General features: G+C 41.5%; 1 protein-coding gene across 2 annotated transcripts; it reads left to right on the forward strand.

Annotated features, from left to right (window-relative positions):
* The first annotated feature begins 1045 nt into the window (after positions 1 to 1045).
* RNF14 (ring finger protein 14) lies at positions 1046 to 20307 on the forward strand. 2 transcript variants are annotated; one of them, XM_074960512.1, is made up of 9 exons: positions 1046 to 1512; positions 3787 to 3997; positions 5265 to 5427; positions 6870 to 7021; positions 10567 to 11094; positions 12061 to 12289; positions 14285 to 14457; positions 15939 to 16069; positions 17934 to 20307. In XM_074960512.1, the coding sequence occupies exons 3-9, from the start codon at positions 5274 to 5276 to the stop codon at positions 17989 to 17991; spliced, it is 1425 nt and encodes a 474-aa protein (XP_074816613.1). In that variant the 5' UTR covers positions 1046 to 1512; positions 3787 to 3997; positions 5265 to 5273; the 3' UTR covers positions 17992 to 20307. The 2 variants fall into 2 exon arrangements, with proteins under 2 accessions (XP_074816613.1, XP_074816614.1); XM_074960513.1 differs by lacking the exon at positions 1046 to 1512 and adding an exon at positions 3385 to 3506.
* The last annotated feature ends 980 nt before the right edge of the window (positions 20308 to 21287 follow it).

A 21287-nucleotide genomic window follows, 5' to 3' on the forward strand; every position in this document is an offset into this window, starting at 1 on the left:
CAGGCAATGTCACCATAAGATTAGTATTTTAACCAATGCAAAAAGTATTTTCACAGTGTAGGCAGAGGCTACAATTAGAGCCTTTATTATATTAGATTACATGTAAACCATGAATAAATCAGGTCCTTGCCCTGAAGAGTTTACTTCTAATAGGCAAGATTACATAAGGAACTGCATTGGGAGAACCAAGATTACAAGGAAAACAGCATTGCTCAAGTTACGAGTAAACCTAGATGTACAGAAGTTTCTGTAATAGTATATTCAAAGTTAGTAAATAAATAGCCTTTACTTGCAATCACCATCCCTTTCTGCTACATCAAATGTACACAAAACTGAAATGCTTCAGCTAACCTGTATTCCATCAGTGTTGTTTTGAAGTCAACGGGACTAACTTGTCTAAATCAATGTCACCTTGTTTGAAAATTCTGCACTAAAGGGCATAAATAAGGTCTCTGAGGGCCTGTGTGTTAACGGGTTAAAGTTATTGATTTTTTTTTTTAACTTTAAGTAACCTAACATTAAAACACAATTGCTTACAGTGTGAGAGAATTTAACCAGAGTTTTTTGTTTCAGGATATTAGAGAGACAAGGTGGGTGAGGTCCAATAAAAGATATTAACTCCTGTGAGTGAGCGAGACGAAATTTTGAGCTTACACAAAGCCCTGCAGAGCTCTAATTTGCAATATCTGGTGGGATTGCTTTTTTTACCTTTGGTCATTTTGCAAAATGAAGAGATCCTACCATTAGTGGCATTTATAATTCAGTTCATTATGTTTTAATTTAATGTTGCAATAGCCCTACATTTCAACTTAGGTATACAACGACCCAGAATGGCTGTTCTGAGGGCAGCTGGACTGTGAGCTGCTGCTCTAAGAAGGGGATGCGCTGTATCCCTCGCCCATGGGCACGACTGGAGAGGTGGGTCCCAAACAGCGGCCTGAGGGCGAGGAGGCTGAGCCGCTCCGCGTGGAGCCTGTTTAAACGACGTCCCACCGCGGCGGGGCTCGATCAGAGAATCACAGCCTGAGCTCTCTATGTAACAGCGTTTAAACCGAAGTCGCATCTCCTGCTGCAGACGGGCTGTGGCGCGCGGAGTGGTTTCTGTTCGTAAATAGGCGGGCCAGGGCCCAGGCGCCGCCAGGCTGGGGCGACCCGCAGGCAGGGCCCACGCTGCACGCTTCCTCATCGATCACGCAGCAGCCTCCAGCGCCGGAGTGCACGAGAGCTCGTTCCCGCCCCGGCTCTCTAGGCTCGCAGTTTCGGAAAAGCCAAGCTCGGGTGCCGCACCTCTCCGCCGCCTCAAGCCCACGCGGGTCGCCCACAGACAAGGGCCACTCGGGCCTTCCCTCTCAACGCGTCCGCGCCGGCCGCTGGCTTCCCCCCACCCCTCGGGTCCTGTAGGCGGCCCCGTCCCGCCCTGCCGGGCCCGCCTCCCGCCTGTAGGCTGCGCTGGCTCGGAGCGGCGCTGCGTAGAGCTCACCCCCGGCGGCCGCGCCAGGGCCCGGCTGCGAGGTGAGGGGTGGAGGCCGCGGGCCCAGGGGAGAGCTGGGGCCAGGGAGTCCCGCGGAGTAGGCCCGACCGCTTTGCGCGCCTCGACTGGGAGCGGAGCGAGCGGGAGCCAGCTGGAGGCTGGGATATGGGGGCGCTGTGACGGCAGCGGGGGGACGACGTGGGGCGGCCTGGAACAAGGGTGGGGGAGGGGGGAGCAGCACTGAGGGAAGGGGGTGGGTTGGGCCAAGGGTGGGAAGTGGTGCGGGGCTGGCTAAGGGAAGGGAGGAGGGACTGGCCGGGGGACGGTGGGGAGCGGTGCGGGGAGAGGGGCTGGCCGTGGGGGAGCGGTGGGGAGCGGTTCGGGGAGAGGGGCTGGCCGGTGGGGAGCGGTGCGGGGAGAGGGGCTGGCCGGTGGGGAGCGGTGTGGGGAGAGGGGCTGGCTGGGGAAAGGGTTGGGAAACTGTCTAAGAATCAAGGGCCTGACTCTTCTGTCCTGAAGTCCCATTGGAGTTACCTGTTAGGGGTGTACTTCCCAGGCCGAAAATCTCCTTTCAAACTCTCTGTTCCCTCTTGTTATCTCACAATCCTTTAACCTGTGCATATGAGAGGCGTCTTTATCCTAGGTGATGCGTGTTCTGTGTCTGACACTGCTCTGGAGTTTGTGGGGCTCTGTGGTGTTAACTCAACTTGCCTACGCTAGAGTTAACTGCTCCAGCAAGAGTGGCCACGCTGGTACTTGGAAATACTACTTGAGCTGGACAGTGCAATTTTGTGAGCAGCTGAGAGGTTTTTCAAGTTGAGCTGTATCCCCTGACTGGCCAGCCAACTTGAGTTAAGTGTCACTGCACTTGAGTTAAGGTCTTTGTGCATGGACAGGTGTTGTGTTGGGGGCAACCTTAGAGCTTGTTTTTGCTGTAGTTGTTATAACTCAAAGTGTTGCAGGAGCTTGAGGCCATATTTGCTCTACAACTAGGTGCTGCCGCTGCACCACTCTAGTGTAGACACTTCCTACAACGAAAGGGATTTTTTTGGTGGTGTAATTAATTCATCACTCAGAGGTTATAGATGGGTCAATAGAAGAATTCTTCTGTTAACATAGCCACAGTCTTCAGAACATGTAACTTCTCGCAGCACAGCACTGTAGCTAGGTTGTTCTAATTTTTATGTGTAAACCAGGCCTGAGATTATATCTACACTGCAACCAAGGTGTAATTTTCATCTTGTGTAGATGTACCTGCGCCATCTTTCATCTAGCTAGGTTGTTTAAAATAGCTGCAGAGACATGTCAGTGTGGGCTAGTTGTGCAAGTACATAGCCAGGGACCACAATGGGCTTGGACAGCCCAGACCACTACATCCTTGCTGCCTTCTTAAGTAAACTAATTAGATTAAAGCTAGCTTGGGTACGTCTACACAAACTGTAAATCATGCCTCTGGTTGCAATGTAGGCATAGCATGAGACCAGAAAGACATACTCAGTCTTTTACATCTGACTTGCACTGATGGTTGGAATGCGCATTGCAAATTAATAAGTAAACAGGTCGTGAAATCAAGAGCATTGTATCACAAAGTGTACTTTAATCATTGCTTTTGAGAGTTGTAGTTTTAAACTATGTATTATTTGTTTTGTTTGGAAACATGGTGAGACCATGCAGGTCCTTCTGAGAATTGTTCTGTTGCATTAACCAAGTGAGAGTTAGCAGAGTTCTTTATATGCTAGGGACAGTGGTATGTTAAAGGAAAGGAGTGATTTCAGATTTACATAATTAAACTCTGAGTTTCCTAGTGTGTAAGGGTTTGAATTGGACTTGTATCTCTCGTTTGTTTGTTTGTTTGTTTTTTTTAAATGCACCTTTCTTGGTTATATTTACAAAAATAGAAGTATACAAGTATGGACTTCTTTCAGAAGTATTATTTAATCATTTGAATCTCATGGATAAGTTCAAATGTTTTGAAACAGATCTCTTCCAACCCATCACTATTTGCCAGTGAGCAGTTTTTCTGAGCTGTAATCAGGTAAGCCTGCAATCCTGCAATTGGATCTACTAGCATGGAACCCATTGATTTCAGTGGAACTGTACTCAGCCCTAGGGTCGGCACTAATAGATATAGACAGCAGGATTAGGGCTTACATGCATAATTGGGATGTGTACTATCGAAAGCTTTTTTTAAAAAAAAAAAAACCTCTGGGTCATTGAGTGTGCATGCCAAGGCTCACTTGAGTGAAACTGTTGATAACAGCAGCTCATAATGGAAATGCTGAGAGGATTTTAATCCCTCTAATTTTTTGTTATAGGCAGCAGACAAATACTGAGCTTCATCACCATGCCTGTCCTGGCAGCAGAACCTACAGTCGTCTTGCTTCCCCAGAGGAAAAGCTTGTGACTTCCAGTTCCCTCAGAAGAATGAGCAGTGTCTATGCCCTGGCCTTACTTACGTGGCTGTGCTGGGTCACTAACAGTACCTGCAACTCTAGTTGCTACTGTTTTGCAATTGTAACGGAAAAGGTAATGAAATTGCAAAGATTTTTTTAAAAGAGCTCCTTTAAATTGTTTACTGAAACGGTATAGAAATGCACCAACTTGATGTCTGTTTGGGGGTCCCTGTGTTCTTGCTTGTCATTTGAAATAATTTTAATCAAAAATATATTTTTAGATGTACCTGGTAGGTGATAGCCAGCCTACTGGAAGAGCGCTACACTGTTACTACTTTCTTCCCCCCCCTCCTGTCTTTGTCCCTTCTTTGGTCTGTGGTTTCTATCTCAAGCATTAACAAAGTGCCATCTCGATACTATTAACACTCCATTGCATATTTCATTCTATAGTATTCTTCAGCCTCTGACTTTCTCAGGCGGGGTGGGCAAACCTTTTGGCCTGAGGGCCGCATCTGGGTATGGAAATTTGTATGGCGGGCCATGAATGCCCGGTGAAGGAGGGGGACGTTATGGGGTGTAGCATGGGAGGGCTCTATAAGGGATGTTACCGAGGGGGGGAAGGGAGGACTCATGGGGTGTAGCGTGGGGGGGGATAGCTCTACAGGGGTGGTACTGGGGACTACTAGGAGCCCTGCTGGCAGTGACACCAAGGCAGCCGTACCAGGCACCACCACAGGTGGAGGCACCCTAGCTGGGATGGGTGCAGCCCCTGGGTGGTTTCAAGGCTCTCGAGGATGGGACCATAGGAGACCATGGGAGATTGGGCATGCTGCCGCGTGGGAGAGACGGGGGAACGGGGCTGCTGCGTAGGGGCGGGGTTCCGATCCTGGAAACAGTGCGGTGAGGTTGCGCCTGCACGGTGTGGCTCTGTGTGCTGGAAGATGGTGCTCATCAAGAGAATTATGAGTTGGGGCTGGGGAGCGCTGGGTGGGCAGAGCGGGGCAAGCCCCTGACTCCACTCCCCGGCAGGAGCACCAGGTGGGCAGAGCAGCACAAGCCCCCGACCCCGGGGGGAGCTTGAGGGCTGGATAAAAACGTCTGATGGGCCAGAAGTGGCCCACCAGCCGTAGTTTGCCCATTCCAGTTCTAAGGGTTGGTCTCTCATTATCAAAGTTTTGAAGAGAGCCATTTTTTTATAACTTTAAAACTGCCAACAAATGGTAGAACATGTGCAGGATCTTTAACCTGAAGAAAGAGTAATTATGTTTGGTAGTATTTTCATGTTTTATTGTTTCTTCTAAATTTGATTCCAATAACATTAAATATATACATTAACAGACTGTTTGACTTGTCTGTTTAGTCCTAACTCATTTTTTTGGGTGGTATTCTTAATTTTGCAGAAAAGTTAAATGTCTTCAGAAGATAAGGAAGCTCAGGAGGATGAGCTTCTGGCTCTAGCTAGTATTTATGATGAAGATGAATTTAAGAGGGTAGACTCTGCCCAAGGAGGAGAAACAAGAATTTGTCTGGAGTTGCCTCAAAACTTCAAAATATTTGTGAGTGGTGAGTCCGGATGTTTTGCATTATCTTTAAATTAGTTTTTATTAAAATATGTTCCAAAGGTGGTTACCCAAACATTTTTCATTTTCTCTTCTTAGAACTTTGAGGTCATGAACAATTTATCACACATTACAGCTGGGATGGGTATCACTCATAGCTGTAACTTCACAATGTAATTCTTGCTTTAAGTATTTGCACATCACTCTTAAAGATCAAAACTAAAGAAGGTGGACTTTTAAATTTCAAATATAGTAGCTTCCTAGAATGGAATTTTTAATGGTTTGTTCAAATTACTTGCTAAGGAGAATTCATCTGTAGTATTTCAAAATAATTTTTTTTCTAAAATATTTTAATTTAAAGTTGGAATATTTTTGTGTGAACTGAGCATTATTAGACCAAGCGGGACCCGTGGAGTAAACTAATCTAGATCTTTAAGTATTAATTTATCTATCTGGTGTGCTTTTGGATTGCATTGCATTGCATTTCTGTACTGCCTTTCATTTGAGACTGAGTTTTGAAATATTAGTTAAACGACACTGTCAATTTTAAAATGATACTTCTCTTTGAAAAAAAAAATTGCCTACTGTTACAGGTAACACCGAGCATTACTATAACTGTTAGTTTCAAGAAAATAATTTTTTGTATTTGTTCGGGTGTTTTAATTTGTGTATTTGACACCATTGTGCATGTGTAGCTGGCTTCCTTGGTTCCCATATGCAATCATTCCTTTTCCCTTGTTCGTATGGGCCAAACTCAGCAACACAAGTAACAAATAATAAACCCACACTTTTAAACATTTGGCAGAGGGACTTGAAATTACTTTTAACTCTGTTTTTAATTTGACTATTTTTCAAATTAATTGTGTCCTTTTAAGTTTCCCAATCTGTCAAGTGCGTATTAACTCCATCAGAGGTGCCTCTGCTTCAGTTTACCTATTAACTGTTATTTGTCCAAGACTGTACAGTGAAACAGTGACAGATCCACAATGCTGTGCTCTGTCCACTAGACACTCCTTTCTCTGGAAAGACCTCTGAAATATGAATTCGCTTTTTCTCTAAGGAAAACTGTCAGTGATAAATGATAAAATTAGAGAGGCTTGTTCCTTTTCTTGTTGTTAGAACAACAAAGTATATTTACTCTTATTCTTGAGGATTTGCCTTTCCAGACTATCTGGTTTGTAATTTATCTGACAGATCATGGTATTAGCAAAGTCAATATTCACTAATTCAGCCTCCAGCACACAACTGTTTATGAAATGTTGTAGCACTAAAAAGGCACATTGTTTACTTAAGTCTCAGTAAAGCAGTTAAACTAAACATTTATCAAATGAAAAGAGGTTTCTTGGGAACTTTATCATACAGTTAAACTTTATGAGACTGCAACACCTAGAATTATAGTTCTGTTGATCTCTCTCAATTTGCGTCAATCAACTGTCTTTCATTCAGGAAGTCCCACAGAGTGTCTCCAGAACAGTGGATTTGAATACACAATTTGCTTTCTGCCTCCACTTGTGTTAAATTTTGAACTCCCACCAGATTACCCATCAGTCTCTCCACCTGTGTTCACACTCAGCAGCAAGTGGCTCTCCCGGGCTCAGGTTTGGTTTAAAATCTTTTTGACACTTCTTGTACCTTTCAGGAACATAAAAAAATTCTTTATAATTAATACTCTAATAGTTGTAAATGCAGCAGGTGAAGGAATAGTTGGATAGAACTTTGCTTTTAACATCCAGGTTCAGTTGGAGGAAACCATGAGCATCATGGAGTATAATACATACATCTAATGAATTGTATAAGGAGTAGTTTTTATTGGTGCCCTTTGGCAACAGTCTTTTTCACTTCATGCTGCAAGATTCTTAAGGATAAAGGATGGGATTTTCAAAAGCATCTTAATTACTTAGGTGCACAAGTCCCATAGAAAATCAGTAGAATTTAGGCTGCTAAATCATTTAGGATAAAAATTGTAAAGCATTTAAGTGACTTAAGAGCCCAAGTCCCATTGACTGTCAATGAAACTTAGGCTCTTAAGTGCTGAAGTCAATTTTGAAAATGTGACTGTGTTCCTAAGTCACTTATGGCCAGAATTTTAAAGGTACTAAAGATTCAGAGGGATGCATAGTGGTATTTTTAGAAGTGCCTAGGTGATTCCCACCCATTGAAATGAATGGGAATTAGGCACTTAACTTGCTTTAGGTGCTTTTATAATTCTTATTGATGCTTATCTGTGTCTATAGGCACCTATTTGGAAGTCTAGCCTTTAGCTGCTTTTGAAAATCCCAATCATAGCAATTCGATGTCCTGTTTCATCTCTGCTTATATCCTGTGCGTTATAGAGTAGGTACATGTGAATATATATACACTGTACTATGCAAATACAGCCTATATCTGAAATTTTTTTGTATTGTGTGTCATGAGACTCAGGTGCCTTCCACCATTTAAGAAGGGCAGGTATTCATGTATAAGCATTCTTCTTGAAATACTTTTTTTTTTCCGGTTTAAGAGGGTTTTTTTTTTTTAACTATTTAACTATTTACTATTTACTGTAAAATATTTTCTTGAAGAACAAAAATATTTAGTGAAAGAACACACAAGCGTATGTATTTTTAAAATCTCTGCAAGGAGTCATAGCTCTGTCAATAGCAGCTAAAGATCTTGAGATCCAAAGGCTGATAAAGGCAATGCTAGATTAAAGAGATGCTGTTAGGATTGATAGCCCCAGAATTTAACCTGCCTTTTCTGATGTTTGTAAACATGTGATGCTATTAACCCAGCATTTGTGAGCAATCCAAAAATAACAATCCAGGATGCAGGTGTGGATAGAGAGCAGTCTTCACTGAGGACACTTCAATTTCAAACTTGCAAGAAAGAGAGCAACTGGATTATAAACATAATGAAACTTTAAAGCATTTTGAATTTGCTTATTCAAAACCACATTATCAGAACTAACAGTGTATGAGATGTATACATTTTTTTAAAATTACACAAACCAAAAACCTGCATTAGGTAGTGAAATTATACAGGACAACAACCCATATCTTTTCATAGGTGGAAGAATGCATCCATTATGTTTGGGTACAGTGGGTATAACCTATCTGGATACTTCCAGTTGAACTCTTTATTATTGCATTAATGTTACCGGGTATTTGCAAAATAGCCGATATCCCTTGATTGTCTAACATGCAGCTATATCTGTTAAATTCTTTACTGTGCAGTAGTGAGTTTATATGAAACAAGCATGTCATCTAGATTTTTTCACACAAATTAACTAAAATTTCAGTTGCATAGGCCTTTATTTGTTGTATGCTATTATTGTATTACAGTAGCATCTGCAGGCCAGCTCCATTGTGGTAGGCAGTGTACAAATAATTCCACTGAATAGTGTGATCAAAACATGGTGCCTGATAATACAACTAATAGTCTGTGCACGTAGAGTTCATTGCTGAGAAGTGGCCGGTTTAGTAAGAGCAAACCTTGGTATGTGGAGGGGTGTCCCTTGTTTGTAAATTATACTTTGTTATTAAAGATAACATTTATTTTCCTTCTACAGTCTGCTGTATAAAATATCAGGGAGGAAGATAGAGAAGCAATTTCTTCCCATAGATTAGGCTTTTTCAGAGCAAACAACATCCAATTAACATGTCCAGCTTTTATTCTTTGGGAAATGTGAACTCAGATGAGGTGATCACATTTGAGTTAACTTGACTTTTGCTGAAACAGCAGTAAACATTGTCTGAATTAACATGCAGTAATTGTAGCATGAGCTGTTGCAATGTATGAACAGTGATTGGTTAGTATAATTTGGAAAAGACAAGCTGAAGGTTATGAATGGGAACTTGCTAATCAGCTAAGAATTTAGACTGTTTTCAAAACTGCATTGCTGCTAGTGAACTAACACTCATAACAAATAAAGCTAGTTGCAAGATAAGCAGAATACTCATATCCTAACTGCATTTAAATTACTAAGATAATTATATAAAACTGGAATACTAAAATTTCACTGCAAGTCAGGCAGAAGTAGAAGAGCGGGAAGTCTCTGGTACAAAGCAGATGTCGGTTCCAGTACACAACATTAGAATGTATTAATTGTTTGATAATGAAAGCCCAAAAGGCAAATGCTGTATGAATTAGTGCAGGCATGTAATATCTATTGTGTATATACAGATTTTAATGTTTAAAATAACACGATTGAAGTACATCAGATGATAAAACACTTAAAGCATTATACTTAAAATCAGAGGCGAGTAGTTCGCTGAATCTTGAATTGACTTCCAAATGTGCTACATTTAGTCCAGTCAGAATAATGAGGCTGATTTCTTTCATTAAACTCAGAACTTCACAGCTGAGATTGTTAAATATGCATCATAGTTACTTTGTTTTTGTTATTCACTAAAAATAACTTCCTCCTGTAACCCAAAATATCTAGATCAGTATATCGGTCTGGCAGTAATTAGTGTTCTTACCTATTCACTTGAAAGGAAATGAGTTCTGATTATGCTACAGGTGGCTTTTAATTTATAAGTTTAAAAGTGACTGCAAAGCTGGTGGGAAATTAGGTGTCCATTTTTGCTGCCTTATGGTTTTATGAAGAAGGCAAGATGATATTCAAAATTCTGAGGGGAAAATCCAGCCGGAGAGAGACCTGAAAACAAGCTATTCAGGCTTTCTTTAAACATAAAAAGGCAGGGCCCCATATACATATTAAAAGTATTTTAGCTAGGTCACCTTGAAGCAAATGTTGTTTAATCTATGCAGTAAAGCTGTTATCTAAGTTACTTATCACATCATCTGATTTTTATTTCTAAATCTACATTTCTTTACAATTACTTGCAATACTTCCTAATATTTTGTAATGCAGCTGACTTAGTTCATTTTCTGTATAGGGTAAGGTGTAGACTGAAGATTTTTGCTTTGGAGGTTAGCAAGTGATCAGGTGAGGATGTAAAATTATGCTCTCTGATTATTTCCCAATGAGTACAAACAACAAAGACCTGGTTAAACTAAATTAGTTCATGGCCTAAACTTGAAATCTGAAGCTGCCTTAAAAGGTACCACGTGAGAGGGAAATTGTTCTAAGATGAGTCAGGAGTTGTTGGAAGATGGAGCTATTCTTTCTGGGTTCTAAGCTCAAACTTTTCTTTTCTAGCTTACTGCACTTTGCAAGCACTTAGACAACTTGTGGGAAGAGAACCGAGGCTGTGTGGTCTTGTTTGCCTGGATGCAATTTCTTAAGGAAGAAACACTAGCTTACCTGAACATTACCTCCCCATATGAACTAAAAATGTGCCATCAAGAAAATGGGCAGAGCAGGACATCTCTGTTTCCTGTGAACTCTGAGCTGGATTGTTGTGGCGCAGCAGGTGCTGCAACAGCACAAGAAGAAATCCTTGATGAAAGAGCTGTACAGGATGTGGAGTCTCTGTCAAGTCTGATAAGGGAAATCTTGGACTTTGATCAGGCTCAGCAGAAAAAATGCTTTAACAGTAAGATGTTCTTTTGCAGCATCTGCTTTTCTGAGAAGCTGGGTAGTGAATGTATGTACTTCATGGAGTGCAGGCATATATACTGCAAATCCTGTTTAAAGGACTACTTTGAAATTCAGATCAGGGATGGCCAGGTCCACTGCCTCAGCTGTCCAGAACCAAAGTGTTCTTCTGTTGCTACTCCTGGCCAGGTAATAGCAGAAGTATGTAATCAGTACATGCACACCTCTAGCTTACTAATAAAGCTGAATTGTATATAACGGATTTTTGCTCAAACCATAGTAATTAAAGCACAGAGTTTTTTCATGCTACCCAGAGACTACTTACATGCTCCTGAGTTAAAATTAGATCACCTGGCACCAGTTTTGCCCACTATTAATTTCAGATGTCTTGGACACCAGTTTGAATTGACATGATCCCACTGATTGTGCTCATTGTTTTCACTATGTGACTCTAAACTGTCAGTGCCCGGGATTTGAATTGCTAGTGAATCTGTTCTTCAGAATATTTAAGATGATTATGTGCCAGCGGCATATTAACGCCTAGGCTGACAAGGCCAAGGCCTAGGCCAGCAAATTTGCAGGGGCGGCAAATTTATAATAGCACCCAGAGGCTGCCTCCCACAGTGTTGGTTCGCTCCCCCTGCCCCAACTTCACCCCTTCCCCACCCCCTCCCTGCCCCTATTGGTCCCCTTCCCCAAATCCCCACCGCCTCTCCTGAGCGCGCCGCGTTTCCCCCCTCCTCCCCCCTCCTTTGCGAAGCTGTTTCGCACACAAGCACTGGCAGGGAGAAGCAGGACCTGGCGGCGCGCTCAGGGAGGAGTCGGAGCGGAGGTGAGCTGCAGTGGGGGGGCCGGGAGCCTCGGGGGGCGGGGGGGGTTGGAATGCGGCAATTATTTCAGGGCCTGGGGCGGCAAAATCATTAATCCGCCACTGTTATGTTCAGTGGCTGCAGATTTAGAGTATCATCAATAACTTGTATACTTTCTCTCTGATTATTGCAGTAATCTCCTGATCAGAATGAGAGTAATGTTTAAAATGTGCTAAAGCAAATTTAAGCTAGTTGTTGGTGCTCATGTCCTAAAGTTTTTTCTACCAGAGCTAATAGAGTGAACATCTGAATCCAGCAAATATAATGTTGTTTGATCTTTGTTTAGGTTAAGGAACTGGTTGGAGAGGCGGCGTTTGCACGTTATGACCGCCTACTTCTGCAGTCCAGCTTGGACTTGATGACAGACGTGGTATATTGTCCTCGTCCATGCTGTCAGACTCCAGTGATGCAAGAGCCAGGTTGCACCATGGGCATATGTTCCCGTTGCAACTATGCCTTCTGTACCCTCTGTAAAATGACTTATCATGGAGTCTCTCTATGTAAAATCACTGCAGGTGAGTTGCACTGTTTTGGCAATGGAACACAAAGTGAATTGCAGCTTTCATTGTAGAATACAGTGACATTAAGTAGACACTCGGAAACATTTCTACTTCTGTATCTGTTATAGTAAGGGGTAAGTGAGTTGGCACATCCGTTTGTGTAGTAGGACTCTCTGTGTAGTGGGGATGAGAGGTTAAATGTAGTTGAAGAGCTGGCCTCTGCCCTGAAGAGTTTACAGTTGAATGGCTAGACATGCTGCAACAAGTTAGATGAACAAATGACACACAGTTTAGAAGGACAGTGGTTATGGCATTGTAGTTGCTTACTATACCCATTTGTATATCTTGAGGATTTTTTAAAAAGAAAATTAGTATTGATTACTTAGAGGGAAATATGATACACAGGGTACATTCCTGTTTCCCACAGTGGCTGGTGGCAAACGCTTGAGGGTAGGGCAAGAAACCCTAAAATGGACATTTATGAAATAACATGTCCCCAGGAAATTTCTTCTAGCTTTTGAGGAGTTTACCCATATGCCATGAAGCATGAGGGTTTATATTCCAGACATTTTAATACTAGTGTAACTCAAGATATTATCCATATTGTGATACAGGAGGGCCAGGGAGCAGTGGTAGAGGGGAAATATATAAGCCCTAGGCTAATTAAGGAGTGGTTCCCTGTAGACTAGGGAGGGTTGCTACAGGTTAATTGGAGCACCTCTAGTCAGTTAAGACCTGTCAGGAACCTAATAAACCCCCCTGCTTCAGGCAGTTAGGGGAAGAGGAGGAAGGAGAGAAGACTGGAGCTTGGAGGTGTGTTGTAAGATTTGAAAGACCAGAGAACCGAAGTAAGGGAGACCCTGCCCAGAAGAGGAGGGAGACTTCCTCCCCCAACGTTTAAGGACCGAAGGTTCCCCACCCAAGGGGGAAGAGGGTAAGAACCCGCAGGAGTTGAGAGGGGCTGGGGCTCAGAGTGAGGAGCAAACCCAGACCTCTTCCCCGCTTCCCTCCTCTACCACCTTCCTGGGCCACTAGCGGGGACCTCTACACAAAAGTGTACTAGGCTGCCCAAGACCAGGGGCAAGGGGTGGCGTCTTAGCCCCCCTGCCAAGAAAAGCGCAGGACCCCCCATACTAACATCAGCCATCTTGCCACAATATAAATGTCCATTCCTTTTTTTGATTTTTGTTGAGCATTTGGCCTTGATGTCTTGCGATAGAGTTCCACTAAATGTATGGTGTTAGCAAAAAATATTTCCTTGTATCAATTTTTAATATGCTACCTATTTCAATTTTATTGACAGTCCTAATTACAAGAGAGGGTAAATACAAGTGTCTAATCTACCTTCTTTCTGCTGGTTGTTCTGTATACCTTTATCATGTACGCTCTTATTCGTCTCCCCTCTGAACTAAACAATCCTAATCTTTTCAGTCTCATGTCATATGAATTTTTTTTCCATGCCTGTAATTGTTTTGGTCACAAAGCTTTTATTTCCACTTTAAGTTTTTTGAGGTAGGGTGGCTAGAACACAGCATTCCCAGCAAAGGTGATTCATATGATGGAATTGCAATATTTTCAATATAAACTTTTATTCTGTTCCTCATGCATCCTACCATTTTGTTTGCTTTTTTAACTTCAGCTGCATATTGAGCAGATATTTATGAAATAGTACAAGGAACATCTTGTTTGAGGATCTCAAACATAACGTGCTTAAAAAAAGTATAAAGTATTTGTCCCTGATGTGTTTTGTTTTGTTGGTCCTGGAGTTTCCACAGCTGAGAGGTAGTAGATTATACTAGTATCAGCAGCTGGGTGGAACTTCTGGGTGGCTGTTGCTGCCTCATTCTCCTAGCAGGGTTTTTGGAATCCTCTTGTCCCTTGCAATCTTTGGAATCTCCTGGATCATGTTTACAATGAGTTTGGCTCATCGTTTTAGCTAAGAGTGTGACTTCCATATGCAGTGCGGTATGTAAGGCTAATGTGTTCTTCTGTCTTTATTTCACTCCTTAGAAAAGCTAATGGATTTGCGTAATGAGTACCAAGAAGCAGATGAGGCCACTAAAATATTTTTGGAGCAGCGCTATGGCAAAAGAGTGATTCAGAAAGCCCTTGAGGAGATGGAAAGTAGAGAGTGGCTAGAAAAGAACTCAAAGGCCTGCCCTTGTTGTGGCACTCCTATAGAGGTGAGTTTATTGGGCTAAACTTGGAGAATCACATTTGTTCTTAATTGTTACTGTCCGATGTTGCTAATGTGATTCACTATGGGGACCAATGCCAGGGAATTAGGACTTTCATTTGTAGGGTCCATATGATTCCATTTGTGCCTCTTCCCTGCTACTGGCTACTCTAGTCTTACTTTTGAGTATTACATTTAATAAAAAAATAGGTATTTTCAGTTTTTAAAGGTATTCATCAGTAGTTCCCCAGGTGCTGGGGAAATAGGTTGCCAGCAAACGGTTCAGGAAAAAGTGAGGTTTCCAGTGTGTTTACTAATGCAGCCAGATAAAGCTTCTGTAACACAGGCTACTAGTTCATAAACAGGGAATGACATTCACCAATATTGTAGACTTACACTTGCAATAAAGCTTGTCCTCACTTCTGCAGCTAGCAAAAGCAGTTGGCATTACAGTAAGAGGAAACTTCTCCTCTGGATACACATCTCCTGAAACCAGGTTGAAGTGAGGACACACCTCAGACCTCACAAGGATACTAGATTTTATGGTCCATTCTGCATTTTGGTTAAATCCGGCTGCCTGTACCAGGCAGTGTTTCACAGGGAGATTCTCCTGCCACCAAATATTCTGTAAACTAGGCAAAAGTGTACTGAGCTGGGAGCCAAAAGACCATAATTTCAAACCTCACCTCTACTGATTGCTGTTAGTATTTCAGTCCATTTCAGACTTTATTACTGACCATGGCCTCATATCCCAACCCTAGAAGGCAGTCAAGTATCAATCTCCCATTGTGCAAATAAATTAACAGATTATCCAAAGTCACTTCAAGGAGAATTGGGAAGAAAACAGAGGTCTGTAATATAGCAGAATCAAATTTTAGCCACTTTGCAACACTGCCTTTCAGGCTGAATATGCCAAAACTGTGTATTTTGATTATCCTATCTAACCAGTACATGCTAGTCCCTTTCCAGAGATAGAACCCAGGAATCCTGATCTAATATTCTACTGCTGTCTAACAAATAGCTGGGTAACCGTCTGGCAAAATTGTCTTAGGTAATTTAGGTTCCCCCCTTTAGTGGCTAGTCCACGTGGAGGATAATTACTCCTATAGTTCAAGTAGGTAGAGGTCTGTGCTGGGGATCGGAAGATCCAGAGCTTAGACCCTGCTGGTGACTTATTTTGGGGTGACCTTATTGTTGAATGAGATAACTGGTGATGAAAAGTTATTTCTTTTGAATAAAATTGTTTGTTTACCCACTGTATGAACAAACAATCTAGAAAAAAACTTTTATAGTTAAAATTTTAGCAGTCTGTCAAAGATGGTGTGACATAGTAAAATACTGTACAGATGTTCCATTTTTGAAAATACACATTTCTATCGTTTGTCGCATAGCGATTGCTGTTATTGCACAAAGGCAGGTTTGAAGGCTTAGAAGTGACATGAGGTATGGTTGATTCTTACTGCTATTCCCTGTTTCTTCCCCCACCAGAAACTAGATGGTTGTAACAAGATGACATGCACTGGCTGCAGCCAGCACTTCTGCTGGCTTTGTATGGGTTCTCTGTCTAGGGTGAACCCATATAAGCACTTCAATGATACATCCTCCCCATGCTTTAACCGGTACGTAGTCACGATATATGCCCTCAAGCACAATACAAGCTCCATACGTACAGCATTTTTCTTGCAAGCCCTCCCAGAATTATTTTTTCACTTAATTATATAGGTAGTTACAAAGTTAAAATAAAAATGAGAGAAATTTTGAGATATAGGCAAAGGAATAAAATGTTTTCAGATATGATTTGAAATATCATATGCCTCTGAGGGATTTTTTTTCCCCCTGTTGGAACTGTTCATTTTCATGTATAGGTGGTGAGATATCACAGTGATGAGTCTGGTAAAAATACTTAGGAAGGCAGCTCTAAATTTTAGGAACTGCAGGACTGGAGGTTAACGCCATCAGCATTGGGATTGTGTAGAAGAATAGAGGAGATCATTGCTACTTGGGTAGATGGTAGGGGAAGTGGATGAGAGAGGTGTAATAGTGTGAAAGCTTGGTTCACTGACTTGTATTCTGTGTCTTGGAATGTTTTGCTAATCAAGCAGGATCGAAGAATTCTTTCCAAATATATTCCATTCCCAAATATTTCTGTGCATGTATAATGTGCCCCTCACTGTGGTATGTAGGTGTCATATCAAATTAATACTAAGACCACATTTTTCACCCCTCCATTCTTCTGCTTTAAGAGGATATGTTCAGTTATATTTATCTCAAGATGAAATGTTGCTGGTCGTGTGCAGCCATTTTTGAAGTAAATGCTGTGCAAAGAGGAGTGTCATGCATTATGCTGTAAAGGCAACAAGATTTGGACTCTTCCTTACCTCTGGTGGTAGGAACTTCCCAGCAACAGGGCGTTGGCTGTAGAAGGCACGATGACCTTTGGCTCCTGAATATTTATCTCTGGGCTTCATCAGCCTTAACAAAACCTTTGAGCACAGAAGGTTTTAGCAAAGGAAACCAGTGTCTTATCGTAGCCAGGCGTCCAATCATTGAGGGCTTTAAAGATTAGCACTGGGACGTTGAGTCTTTTATATTAGACATTGTATTGATGCTTCGGTGGGAGGGAATAGGAGTCAGGACTTCTGAGTTCTATTCCTTGTCCTCAAATAAATGAGTCAGTAGCAAAATTCAGCTACTTTCTGTGCCTCAGTTTGCCTGCTTGTAAAATGGGGAAAGGATCTATGTTCAGAGGATGGTTCATGACTGGACTTTCTGGCCTACGCTGAGGGGCTGTTTGCTCCATCCCTCCCTCTTCTCTCCCCCCCCCCCCCCCCGCAGTCTTTTCTCCTTTCCTCAGTTTCATTCCACAACTGCCCTTCTCCCCTTCCGTGCCCCACCACTCTTACCCGCCTTCCCTTAAACGTTCCGTCTACGTTCTCTTTTCTTTCCATTTAGCTTATTCCCTCCTAACTTAAACCCACACCCCCAAAAATAAATTAATCATTTAACTAATTTGATGTGTTTGCTGCATCACATTTTTCACTCTGCTTGTGTGTTACACCCCATTTGCCTATCCTTGTCTACTGAGATTGTAAACTCTTCAGGACAAGGTATGCTCTACTACTGTGTGTGGACAGTGCCTAGCACGCTGGGGCTCTCTCTATTCCAGTTTGGTCTTAGGCACTACCATAATAAAAATGATTAATAATAATACTCTCAGGAATCTTTAGAGGCTTAATTATCATTATCATTTATTTGTATTACCATAGTGCCTAGGAGCTCTTGTCATGGACCAGGACACCATTGTACTAGGCACTGTTGTTAGTATAGAAATGCAAAATATTTTAGTTGACTCAACTTTGGCTGTTGCAATACATGCATTTCAATGAAATGACAAAAATAAAGAAGCTGCAAAGTTCAAAGCATAGTTTCAAATTCAAGTTGATGTTCACTGATTCCTAATACAGATTCTTGCCTGTATGACAGGTTGTTTCAAGCTGTGAATGTTGATGGTGACTTCTGGGCTGCTGAAGATGAAGACTAGTTATGTTCTGCATCACCTAAAGCTGAAGAAACCAGAAATGAATCTTTTCCGCTTATGTCAAGTTTGTTGCTTTCATATAAGAGTGGTAACACTTCACACTGCAGGCTGCTTACACAACCATTTGGATGCTGTCGCCACAAACAGAAGAGCCTATTTTCCTCCTCTTCTGGTTGTTTAAGTCCCTTACGTACATGTCCAGTGCTAAATAGAGTGAACAAACTGTCATCCAAAGGCTTAAAAAATAGTCGAGAAAACTCTAAATACCATAATGTGCCCCTTTTTCTGAAACATATCCTAGAAATCTCTGTTTGGGAATTTCTCCAGGAAATTTGGCCTTGCAAGGATCTCTGGATTCTATCCTGCATACTTTGCAGTAATCTTTCTTATTGCTGAGGTGGGCTAGATGTGCTCTCCCCAGAGCCCTTTGGTGAAGCTGCTTGTGTCCATTGCAGGAAGGCTCATTAAATGTAGCATAATTTCTCCCCTCCCTCAGAGACTGAGCCAGTTGCTTTCATAGCATTTCCTGACCTGGATCCAAACTGATTTTTCTGTGGTGGCTCACTGCTCTAGCACTGACACACTTCACTGGGGTGGTAGAGGTTTATAAACTACAGAATTTTTGCACCCCATTCCTTCTCTTCCTCCCTCTTCTCCCCCCAGTGGATCTAATGCCTGGGTCCCGTGTAGAAAACATTTCCTATCATATTTTTTTATTCAGTTTCAGTAATTTAATTTCCATGTTGCTATCATATCTTAACAGGGAAGGAATTTATATGGTCTGGTGATTATTTTCATAATGATGGATATTAAAATAGTCTGTGTGCCCAATCTGTGAAATTCTGTGCAGTGTTTCTTGACTCAAATATTAATGAGGTGCTTAAATAAAAGAAAAGCAACCTCAGACACTGAACTGACTTAAATCCCTTAACTGCATGTTTTTCCTTCCCAATTTCTAGTTGTTAAAAATTTTTGTGAAATGATGTCCTTTGGCCAAAGACCTCTAGTCTAGATAAATGGCTGGGACTAATGTATGGCCCTCCAACTGAACTAGCTCACTCATTCATGCTGTCATTATACTTCTAAATAATAAGTTATTGGAAAAACAAATCTCCCTACCCTGTAGTTTTACAAGCAGTCTCAAATATGAGAACAGTGCTTGGATTACATTTTTAGAAATTCTTTTCATCTGTAAAATGGGCTAGAAAACAGTTGCTTTGATTTTCTTTTAATGAGAAATATACTTTGTTCAAAATAAGACAGCAGGGCCTGAATGGCTCAGGAGCTAGGTAATGATACAGAGAGTCAAGGTCAATTCTTCATATGCAGCTTTGGTTGTTAGTAAATAAATCTTTACTCAGATGTCTGTTTAGCTGAATTGAGTAAATGGTTTTAGTCCATTTCTGGAAGGGACAAAAATTCATTACAACTCACTATCATGCTTGGTAGCTTGAGAGATCAAAGATAGGATACACATGGAGACAGATTCCCCTTGCCTAGAACTGGTCCACCTTAATCTTGATTGAGGTGGGTAGGGGAAGCTTGCCCACTCCTGTGTGTGGATTGTTTAATTTGCATTCCAGCACCTTTCACATGCACTAACTTCACTTTTAAAAAGTAAACTCAATTGTCTTCACAGTTGTGTCCATTATGGGATGCATATCAGGACATAGAAAGTCACTCTGGGATATAATAATAATCTGCTTCTAGGCAACAACTGTGGTGATCGCTTCAGCTGGTAAACTAGTTTAGCTGTTTGTAGTAATCATGTACATTAAAATGGTAGTGCCTAGCCCTGGTGCATATCATGCAAAGTGTTAGGATAGGATTTCCTAGATTTTCACCTGTTCACAAAAAACTAAACCCACACTGCAGGGTTTTCCTTCTAAAATATTTTGTTTGGGTAGACTGTTTGCTAGCTCTGTATTCTTTTGTTCTGATAACTGTTTAAATACAATGATCAAGAATTCAAACTGTAAAGTTAATTCAGGTAGAAGTTTCCTATTTAAGCACTATTTCTGGAATGTCCTTGTTTATAATTCAAAACAGTTTTTAAAAACTCATCCTAATGCATACCAAGTATTTGCAGGGAAGGATTATGCATACCAACTGGATAAAGTGTCTGCCTCCTAATCTCTCTCAATCTAACTGTGTTAGCTTTGCAAAGCATTATTTGCGGAAATAGCCATGAGATGTTATGCAGTAAAAAGGCTGGGTAAGTTTTTATCCTTTAAAATAGTGTTTAATGGTTCAAAAGAGCCCTGTTCCTTCAGCTTCGTAAAAAGGATGTAAATCTATATTACCACGAATGAATGTAAGATGGAGATAAATAAATGTTGTTTAAAAATTTAGATTTGCTCTTCTTAACTGTAGAACTTTCATCTAGGCTCAGTGCTTCTGCTGCTGATTTCACATCCTTGACGTTAACTTTCCATTTCCTTCTGTGGACGATTTGTGATCTCCGTACCTTAGTGTATGGTACAGTCTTTGACAATCAGACTGCTAAGAGCCAAGTTTTGGCCTTGGGTATGCCTGTAAAGATTGACAAGTTATGGAAGCTGGAGTAGTTCTAGCTCTTTAACAGTATCTTACCCATAGCTGTTAGAGGGCCCAAGTTATGGTTCAAGCAAAATACTTAATTTTTCTGCAGCAGCTCTATAAACTCTTATAGCAGGAGCATATATATTTACTGTGTATGGCCTCCTTTAAAAATGGGCCTCCAGTTTTTCTGGTGCAATTTCACACCAATTTAGGATGAAGGCAAAATTCTTGCAACACTGGAAACCAGCTTGGTGGTGGCTCTGGAATTGAGTAAACATGCTTTTCTACCTATTTTTACAAGTTGCTTTTTAAATCCAGAGGTGGTAATAGCCAAGATTTGCATCACTTTTTAGGTTCTGCCACATGGTGAGCAATGTATTCTGGTTGTTTTGTCTCAGTTCATTTAAAAAAAGTTAAGTATTTAGAGTAAAACTTTTCAAGAGCACTGAAGTCCTATGGACATCCAGTAAGTCCTAAGTCACTTAGCTACTCTTGAAGTTTTTACTTCTAGGTCTGCTTCCATCTCCCTCTTTCTACAGAAGCCCTTTTCAGCAGGTGGTGACAATCCTTACCATCAAGTCTTACCCAGCTAACGATATTTCTGGCATGCCAGCATCTCTTTCCACTACAATTATTCCTGTCTGGCCTTGCACAATGTTTTAATTCCTAGTAGAACTTTGAGAGTTAATGGGTAAAGACAGGCACCATGACTCAGTTTATTTGGATAAAAAATACTGCATTTAATGTAGAAAGTTACA

This window comes from Natator depressus, chromosome 8 (genome assembly GCF_965152275.1).
Source record: "Natator depressus isolate rNatDep1 chromosome 8, rNatDep2.hap1, whole genome shotgun sequence".
NCBI lineage: Eukaryota > Metazoa > Chordata > Testudines > Cheloniidae > Natator > Natator depressus.